At 41.3% G+C, this 9,476-nt stretch overlaps 1 protein-coding gene across 1 annotated transcript; it reads left to right on the top strand.

Annotated features, from left to right (window-relative positions):
* Positions 1–7,707: 7,707 nt before the first annotated feature.
* LOC106303974 (probable ADP-ribosylation factor At2g15310) lies at positions 7,708–9,160 on the top strand. The gene is made up of 5 exons (XM_013740338.1): positions 7,708–7,985; positions 8,158–8,228; positions 8,420–8,539; positions 8,633–8,751; positions 8,850–9,160. Exons 1-5 carry the CDS (start codon positions 7,838–7,840, stop codon positions 9,007–9,009), a joined length of 618 nt encoding a protein of 205 aa, XP_013595792.1. The 5' UTR covers positions 7,708–7,837; the 3' UTR covers positions 9,010–9,160.
* Positions 9,161–9,476: the final 316 nt, after the last annotated feature.

Genomic DNA, 9,476 nt, shown 5'->3' with positions numbered 1-9,476 from the left:
CTTGTTATGTCTCACAAAACCCAATGGAGTTTCGAAGAGTAACAAAACAGTTAAGATCTAGAGGTTTAGTGAAAAGGCCAGCTAGTTGTAATTCTGTGACAATGTGTTCAATCACTACCTGTTGTACATTGACTAGTTCCCTGATGAAGTGATGTCGAATGTCAATGTGCTTGGTCCTTGAGTGTTGCACCGGGTTCTTTGATATGTCGATTGCACTCTTGTTGTCATAGTAGACCAGGAATGATCCAGTATCCATGCCATAGTCAGTAGACATTTGCTTCATCCACATCAGCTGTGTGCAACAACTCCCCATAGCAATGTATTTTGCCTCTGCTGTAGACAATGATACAAAGTTCTGCTTCTTGCTCAGCCATGCAACCAAGTTGTTTCCGAGAAAGAAACATCCCCCAATGGTACTCTTCCGGTCGTCTACTCTTCCAGCCCAGTCTGCATCACAGTATCCAGCAAGATTTCCATTCGATTCCTTTGATTAGTAGATCCCAAGGTTAACCGTGCCTTTGACATATCGAATGATTCTCTTAGTTGCCTCTAGGTGAGACTTCTTCGGTTTTGCTTGATACCTAGCACATATCCCCACACTCAGACTTAGATCTGGTCGACTAGCCGTAACGTAAAGTAAGCTCCCGATCATTCCTCTGTACAGCTTCGTGTCCACTGGTTCACCCTCATCATCTTTGCAACTTTTGTTGGTAGAGCTCATCGGAGTTTTTGCCTCCTTGCAGTGATCTAGTCGAAACCTTTTCAGTAGTGCCTTTGCGTAGGTACTTTGCGAGATGAAAACACCTTCCTTTGTCTGCTGAATTTGCAACCCGAGTATATATTTCAACTCCCCCACCATGCTCATTTCAAACTCTTTAGTCATGTCTCGAGTGAAAGCATCTACAAGTCGTTTAGATGTTCCTCCCAAGATGATGTCGTCATCATAGATCTGAACCACCAGCATCGCTGTTTCATTCTTCAGCACAAACAGTGTTTTGTCAACATTTCCTCTGATGTAGCCTTTGTCAACAAGAAAGTTTGTCAGTGATATCTTGCATATTTACATTGTTTTATCCATTTATTCATGTGCATTTTCATCATATAGATTAGGATTTAGCCATGTCTAGGTTGCATTTTGCATATATATGTCTCTATTAGGTATTGGAGTACCACATGGAGTTCCTGGAGACATTTGGGTGCATTTGGAGCTCAAAGGAGGTGATTAGAGTGATCTTTGGACGAGCACTGCCTGGAGTGACTTCCCGGAGTGACTACATGAAGTCGCTGTGCACCACATCCCGGAGCGATTTTCCCGGAGTGATTTTCCCAGAGCGACCGCACGAAGTCGCTCGCGTTTTCACGTCCGGAGAGCGACCTCCCAGAGCGACGTGCCGAAGTCGCTCCCGATGTTCAGAGCGACCTGTTGGAGCGACACACCAAGGTCGCTCGCGTCCTCTTGTCCGGAGACACCAAAATCGAGCATCCTGGAGCAACCTCTCAGAGCGACCTACCAAGGTCACTCCCAGCCAGAGCGACCAGCTCAAGAAACGCGTCGGGAGCGACCTCCTGGAGCGGCTATGCTAGGCCGCTCCGCGTGTTTTGCTTGGACGATTTTTATGTTATTTTAGGGGCCTTTCGTTCATTTGTTTTGTTTTTTTTTACATTGCCTAAACCTAAGTTAAGTACCGGGGGTAAGCCACCAGAGGAGATTATCTCTTTTTCTGTAGAACAACTAGTAAAAAACTTCTTTTGATTCAGATTTCATTGCTTTCATCTTGTGTTCTTGTTGATTTCTTATCTATTTTCTCTACATGATTAATCTGAAATCCAATATGGGTTTAAGAGGAATCATGGAGATTAGTGAGTAATCACTTTTAAAATTCATGGGTTAGGGAGATTAAGGGTGATTAGGTTAGTTCTAGGATGTTTTAGTGTAGATCATTCTTGTTCCTTGCTAGTAGAGTATTCATAATGCATCTTCTGAGTTGGCCACTCAAAAGTTGATCGATAGGCATTTTCCACCTGAAAGGTGTTCGATGAAATGCCTGAGACAACTCTCCTAGACTTTTAGTATACTTTGCCAAAGACATTTGTTGTTAAAGATGCTAAGATAGCTAATAGACTTGTTAGTAATGATTGCTTTCACATTATTCAACCAAAGACATTTGATGTTTGAGATATGTTAGCAAATGAGCATTCATCTAGACATAGAGCTTGCTTAGAATTGTGTCTAGGCTTAAGGTCGATAGTTTGATTGATCATATGCCATCCTTAGTTCGATACTTGATCACCCAAGGTCTAATCCCTATGCCCATGAGTTCTCTTTTCCCTTAGTCAAGAAAATATCATTCTGTAATTGCTTTCTAGTATTAGTAGTAGTTTAAAACCCATCTAAATCATTGGTTGCACTTAGATTAAGTGAGTACTTACATTCTCATTGCTTCGAATTCCCTCAGAACTGGTTCGACAATCATTTATACTACAACATTTGTCTTAGGAGCCTTGAAAACTCCTAACATCAGTCAGCCTTTCATACCATGCTCGAGGTGCTTGTTTCAACCCGTATAGGGCTTTGTTGAGTTTGTACACATACTCAGGATTAGTTGCATCTTCAAAACCCTTAGGGTGATGCACATACACTTCCTCAGACAGTACCCCATTCAGAAATGCACTCTTAACATCCATTTGGTACACTGTGAAGTTCATGATACATGCCAAACTATTGAATAGTCTGATAGATTCCAATCTAGCAACTCGAGCAAATGTTTCTTCAAAATCAACTCCCTCGATTTGCGAATACCCCTGGGCGACCAATCTTGCTTTGTTTCTGACAACAAATCCACTCTCATCAATCTTGTTCTTGAAGATCCACTTAGTTCCAACTATGTAACCATCACCTGTCTTCTCCACCAACTCCCATACATCATTTCTGATGAACTGTTCTAGTTCCTCCTGCATGGCTTGGATCCATAACTCATCCGAGAGTGCTTTGGTGTGGTCTTTCGGCTCAATATTTGGGACAAAACACGCATACTGCACCATTTCTCTGAAGTTGATCTTCACGCCTCTTGTTCTTCTTCTTTCATTCACCTTGCCAATAACATCACTTGATGAGTGATTTCTGTGAACATTTGGAGTACTCATCTCCTGAGTTCACTCTGAGGGTGGCGATGTGTCATTCATTGATTCAGTTGATGGATCCTTTGATGCATCCGATGGTGTATCCGTCTTCTAATCCTCATCGTTTTCCCACTGAACTGATGTGACATCATCGAACACGGCATTTACTGACTCCATGATCATCAGGGACCTCAAGTTGCAGACTCTGAATCTTGAGCTGTTCGCTGAGTACCCCAAGAACATGCCTTCATCACTTCTTGCATCAAACTTGCCAAGATGCTCTTTGTCATTCAGAATGTAACACTTGCACCCAAAAACGTGAAAGTAGCTGAGGTTTGGTGTTTTACCTTTCCACAGTTCATACGGAGTCTTGACAGTTCCTCTCTTGACATATACACGGTTTATGATGTAGCATGGGGTGCTAATAGCCTCTGCCCAGAACCTCTGCTGCACATTGTTACCATGCATCATAGCTCTCGCCATCTCCTGAAGCGTGCGATTCTTCCTTTCTACCACTCCATTTTGTTGAGGAGTTTTGGGTGCAGCAAATTGCGGAACTATTCCGTGTTGTCCACAGAAGTTACTCATGGCTTCATTCTGGAATTATCCCACATGATCACTGCGAATCTGCTTCAGTCTTCTCTTCCCATTTGTAACTTGAAGAACCCAGATCTTGAAGCTTTCCAGTGTATAAGACTTTTCACAAATGAATCTCACACATGTGAACCTTGAATACCTCTTCCCTGCTATGCTCTCCGTCTGCATAGGACCCATGAGATCCATGTGTATCATTTCAAGCATATCCTTTGACTGAATATCTTGAATCATCTTGTGTTGGACTTTGACCTGCTTTCCTTGATTGCACGGTCCGCATATTGTCTTCTCCGTTTCCTCCAGCAGAGGAATGCCTCTGACTGCACCTTTCTTGATGATGTTAGTCATATGCCTCATATTCATGTGACCAAGTCTTTGATGCCACAGACTTGTTTCATCATGTGCAACAAAGCACTGTTGTACCCTCTGCCATACATAGCAGTTGTTAGCAGATAGTACTCCATGTAACATGACTCTGTTCTCCATACATAGCAGTTGACTGATGCTGATTAGGTTTGCTTTTAGTCCCTTGACTAAGAACACATCCTTAAGAGGCGGTTTGGATTCAACTGTCTTCCCTTTGCCTTTGATCGCTCATTGGCTTCCATCTCCAAATGTGACTCTTCCTCCTTTCAATGGCTTTATATCTCTGAGATTCTCGCGTGCTCCTGTCATATGGCGAGAACATCCACTGTAGAAGTACCATGGTTTTTCATCTTCAGACACCAATGCCACTGCTTCTGATACAAGTGCCATGCTGCATGTCAGACCTCTGTGGATAGGTCGTTGAGTAGGTTTCATTGTCGTATGTCCTAAATCAGATTTCCTGATCCAGACTTGATTTCGAGAGCCATTCCACCAGTACTTTCCTTGTCTCAGCAACTGATTTACTTTCTCCCGATAGTGATAGCATTTCTTCTTGATGTGACCTGGTTTTCCACAGTAGTAACATCCTCTCTCCTACTGAATCTCTGGTCGTAGCACCTTCTGGAGATTTTTAACTTTCTCAGTAACAATCTTTGAGGTAGTACCTTCACTTGTTGTTCTTCCCTCGGAGTTGGAGCTTGAGACAAATTTGATGGGTCGTGTATCACTCTTTCCATACCCAGTGTATCCTAGACCTCGAGGAGTCTGATCCTGTCTCCCCAGACCCAGTGAGCATCCTGACAGTCTTGTAATGATGTTCCAGCTTGGCATTTAAGTCAGACGATCGGGCCTTCTCGTTTTTTACATGTTTTTCTAGTACTTCAATTTGGACAACAAGCCGTTCATTATCCTTCTTCAGATCTGAGGTATTTGCCTCCTTCTTTCTTCCATCATCGAGTTTTTTTATGAGATTTATCACCGTGTCTTCCAACCCGCTTTTCTCCTTTTTGAGACATAGATTCTCCTTACCATTCTGAACTACTGTCTGACACAGTTCTTGATAGTCAATTCCATCATCACCGTCTGCGCTTGACTGATCATCGTCTGCGCTTGACTGATCATCGTCTATGTCAGTTTCTCCTTCCACGAACTCTGTGATGCCAATGAATGCTACGAAGTTAGCCAGATCCTCTTCATCACTGTCTTCTTCTGAGTCTATCTCATCAATTCCGATCATCGACTTCTCATGTCTCCTCTTCTGATCATTGACACATTCCAGCTGAGAGTGTCCAATTCCTTTGCACTTGTAGCACTTGATTTCTCTCCTTCGGACAGTTGGATATTCAGTCTTGTAGTGTCCATACCCCTTACACTCATGACACTGAACCTCCACTTTTTGATCGTTCTTTTCTGACTCAGATGTTCGTTTCTCACCTTCTGCAGCACGTCGTGATGGACTTCCTCTTCTCTTACCTGATTCGGCTCTATGAAGGACTTTGTCAAAACGCCTGGCTAGCATACTTACTGGATCATCGTCATCTTCTTTGTCATCTGATTCTTGTGATACCAGTGCGACTCCCTTTCCTTTCTTTCCTCCGTCAATCTCCATTTCATGTGGTCTCAGCATCCCCACCACTTCATCAAAGCTTATCTCATCTGTGTTTAGAGAGACTGACATAGCTGCCTTGTACACAGTATACTTAGATGGTAGACACCTTAGGAACTTCTTGACCAGCTTCTTATCCTTGTACTTCTTTCCCAGTATCAAGGATTCCTGAGCTATGCCACTGAGTTGTGAGATGAATTCTTCAACTGGCTCATGTTCTCCTATTTTGAGATTCTCAAACTTGGATGCTAGATAATCCAATCGTGAGCTCTTCACTTTTGAAGTTCCTTCGAAGTGAGTTTGCAGTATTTCCCAAGCTACCTTGGCTGTCTCACATCCCTGAATCAGCTCAAAATGCTTCTTCCTAACACTAGCATGTATAGCTGAAAGTGCTCTGGAGTTGAACTTCGCCATCTTGAGTTCCGTCTCGGTCCAATGTTCTTCTTCTTTGTTGGATTCAACACCATTCTCGTCCTTGACCTTTTGTTATGACCATCTCGTTGTCACAGACTTCCACACCATGGCATCAATCCATCGAATGATAGATCTCATCCGTGACTTCCAAAGTCCATAGTTGGATCCATCCAACATCACCCGTGTGCTTGACACCAGCTCATGATAGTTCTCCATTTGTTCCGCAAGATCTCACATGTTATATAATCGAACGGGTGACCGCTCTGACACCACTTGTAAATGCAAGAACTAACCAACAAAGTAAAGCACATAGTACACCAGAGAATATCTCTACAAAGATATGTGTTATTACTAGTATTCTTTTAAAGTGAACTTACAAGTCTCTCTTTAAACAGAACCCGATCAAGATCAAGAACCTTCTTGACTTGTGCCCCTAGCCTCACACGTCCTAAGATCGAATACAAGATCTCTAGAATCTCTCCCCCTTAGCCCTTAGTGTTATTTACTCGTTTACGAGCTTAGTGAACTCCACTCTTATGCAAAGAATACAATTCTCTCGATAATCCTAATCCACAGGTCGAGTATGACTATATATACACAATACATCCAAGTCGCCTATATACCCAATATTCACTATCTACCCAAATAAGGTAAGTCCCCTGAAAACCTCTCCAAAGTCTTTAAGAACTTCCCATCGTGAGATCTCCCTTCTCCAAGGTGAATATCTTCAAGCTTGCGCCCCAAGATGTCTTCACATTAACTTCGCCTTGGTCCGCAATCCATTCTTCAAGTCGCAATCTTTATCTTGACTTGTTCATCCGCACGTACACTTCTCTGTTGCAGATTCTGCTCCATTCGCTCTTGTACTTGCGTATGTATCAGAATGTCCATCTGATCGTTGCATCTAACAGCAAGGACAGAGCAGAAACAAAACATAAATTCGCTACAAAAACTCTTTGTAACTTAGAACTTAGCTAGGCTTTATAATTTTCAACTGTTTGCGCACGAGCTGCGACTGAAAAGGAACTTTAGGTTTGGTTGGTTAATCTAGCTGAACTTAGAAGCTTTACTGCCTTTGCATACTGTTCAGTTGTAATATCACTTTCAGACGAGCCTCTTGTATGGTTTCCTTTCTTGAACGCTTCTGCTGAAATTTGGAATAAAGAGTCTATTTGTTATTTTTATTTTTTTACTTCGAATAATTTTCATGCCATATTTTATCCCTGATTACGTGTAGTTGGTTATAGCAGAAAATCCGAATCCCCTATAAAAATATTTCTTTTTTCTTATAAATTTGATTGTGCGAGTTTTGGGCTCACACAACCTACTCTATGAAATTAAAGTAATGTGTGTTCCTATGTACGTGTCATCTTCCATATTGCTGCTGGTGATGTACTCTCAGGGAATACGATTCTGATTATATTCTTCTAAGATGAGCCAGAACACAGAATCTGACCAGGTCTTCTTCAGTGTCTGAAATCAATCAACTGGAAGCGAAAATATACGGTAAGCTTTTGAGTTTGGAAAAGGCAGACCATTCTTTGCTTCATTCACCTTTAAGAATTTATTCCCTACAGCCTTTCTTCTAATGCATATTTGCCTTTGTGCTTGCTTTTACGTTCAGCAATTCAAACTTTTTATTCTCTCATTTCTTTCTCATGCGGCTTATAGCTTGAGATAAGCTCTGTTTCTTTCACAATATTTCAGATTTCTGGAAATTTTCTTTTCTTTTTCAATATGGGAGCTAGATTTTCACGTATAGCGAAAAGGTTTCTTCCCAAGTCTAAAGTAAGGATTTTGATGGTGGGTCTTGATGGTTCAGGGAAGACTACCATCCTTTACAAGCTAAAGCTCGGTGAAGTTGTCACAACAGTGCCTACTATTGGTATGTTTTCGTTAGTACTTTTGATCATTCTATGTGGATGATAGCTTATCTGTAATCCGTAGATAGTTAACTTTTTCACCCTTGATTATGTGTGCATCTGTAAGGAAAACACTCTTGATAGGTTGATAAAATTCTTAACAATGTTCATGGTTCTTTTTTACCATGTACAAAGGGTTCAACCTCGAGACGGTAGAATACAAAGGCATCAATTTCACTGTATGGGATATAGGAGGACAAGAGAAGGTAAGTTCCATATTTATTTCATCTTTTACTCATCTCTCTGAAACTGGACTAGTCCACACAAAAACAGGGCCATGATTTACTCTAGTACCTCTCGACAAGTGTATAAAACAGATTTGTTTTATTTTTTCTTTATTTCAAGGCTCCTCATGGAATCTTAAATCGGTTTTATTGATCTGCCAAAATTTGAACAGATTCGAAAATTGTGGAGACACTATTTTCAGAACTCGCAAGGACTAATCTTTGTGGTGGATAGTAGTGACAGTGCAAGGTTATCAGAAGCTCGTAATGAGCTGCATCGAATATTAACCAATGTAAAATCATATAGAAATGCTCTTTCAAGTGTTACTAAATTTCTCCTCTTTCTCTATGTTTACAACTTTCTGTATTGATTAAAAAATGTACAGAATGAACTACAGAATGCATGTGTACTCGTCTTTGCGAACAAGCAAGATTCAAGAAATGCTCTACCGGTGGACCAAGTTGCCAACAACCTTGGTCTGCACGGCCTAACCAAACGCTGTTGGTAATTACAAAACGTGTTCTGTTGTTCTTTCTAATTTACAATATATTTAGAGGTAAGAGAATGAACAATAGCTTTGTGTATATTTATGATTGGTGCAGGTTTATACAGGGAACATCAGCCATCACTGGGCAAGGCTTATACGAAGGACTTGAATGGCTCTCCAAAACTATACCTAACAAAACTGAACGATCTAGTTCGCTTGGTAGTTTCCGAAGTGATTCTTCCGAGAGAAGGCTTGTACGAGGTGTGAAGTATTAAACTATTAGTAGACTATGTTTTCTTCTAAGTTCTATGTATTTGTATGGTTATCGCCTTTTGTTGTTTTTTCATGTTTCTCAATGACTTCTTAAGAACCGTTCACTTCCGATCGATCCTAACCGCTCTAGTTCAATTGATTTGTGCTTGATTCGATTTCGTTTATGATCAATCTAAAGCAATAGAGAACACACACGAATTGTTTACCCATACTTCGTTTCCTACTGTCAGGGGAGAGATTGAAACTTTCAAGCTTTTCCACGTCTATTGATCGATGATACAATGAGGAAGATGATACCGAGATTGTTATCGTTTGCTTTATGTGTAGCTATATCAAGCTTCTACACAAGACGTATACCGGAGAAGACTATCATAGCGACTACGATGAGGATGACTCCCTGTCCTCCTCTGAGTCTTTCAACGCCAAAAACTAATAGCCTGAACCGGAGAAAGAGCTTGGATCTCAAGAG

The sequence above is a fragment of the Brassica oleracea genome, chromosome C7 (assembly GCF_000695525.1).
Source record: "Brassica oleracea var. oleracea cultivar TO1000 chromosome C7, BOL, whole genome shotgun sequence".
Lineage (NCBI taxonomy): Eukaryota > Viridiplantae > Streptophyta > Magnoliopsida > Brassicales > Brassicaceae > Brassica > Brassica oleracea.
The sequence above is the reverse complement of the archived record's forward strand: the minus strand, read 5'-3'. Positions and strand labels throughout refer to the sequence as shown.

What these genes read in the sequence shown, in the direction of transcription:
- LOC106303974 (XM_013740338.1), top strand. Translation starts at nt 7,838, where the DNA reads ATGGGAGCTAGATTTTCACGTATAGCGAAAAGGTTTCTTCCCAAGTCT. An exon ending in ATATAGGAGGACAAGAGAAG is followed by an intron (nt 8,229 to 8,419) that starts GTAAGTTCCATA and finishes AAATTTGAACAG; the next exon opens with ATTCGAAAATTGTGGAGACA. An exon ending in TGCATCGAATATTAACCAAT is followed by an intron (nt 8,540 to 8,632) that starts GTAAAATCATAT and finishes AAAAATGTACAG; the next exon opens with AATGAACTACAGAATGCATG.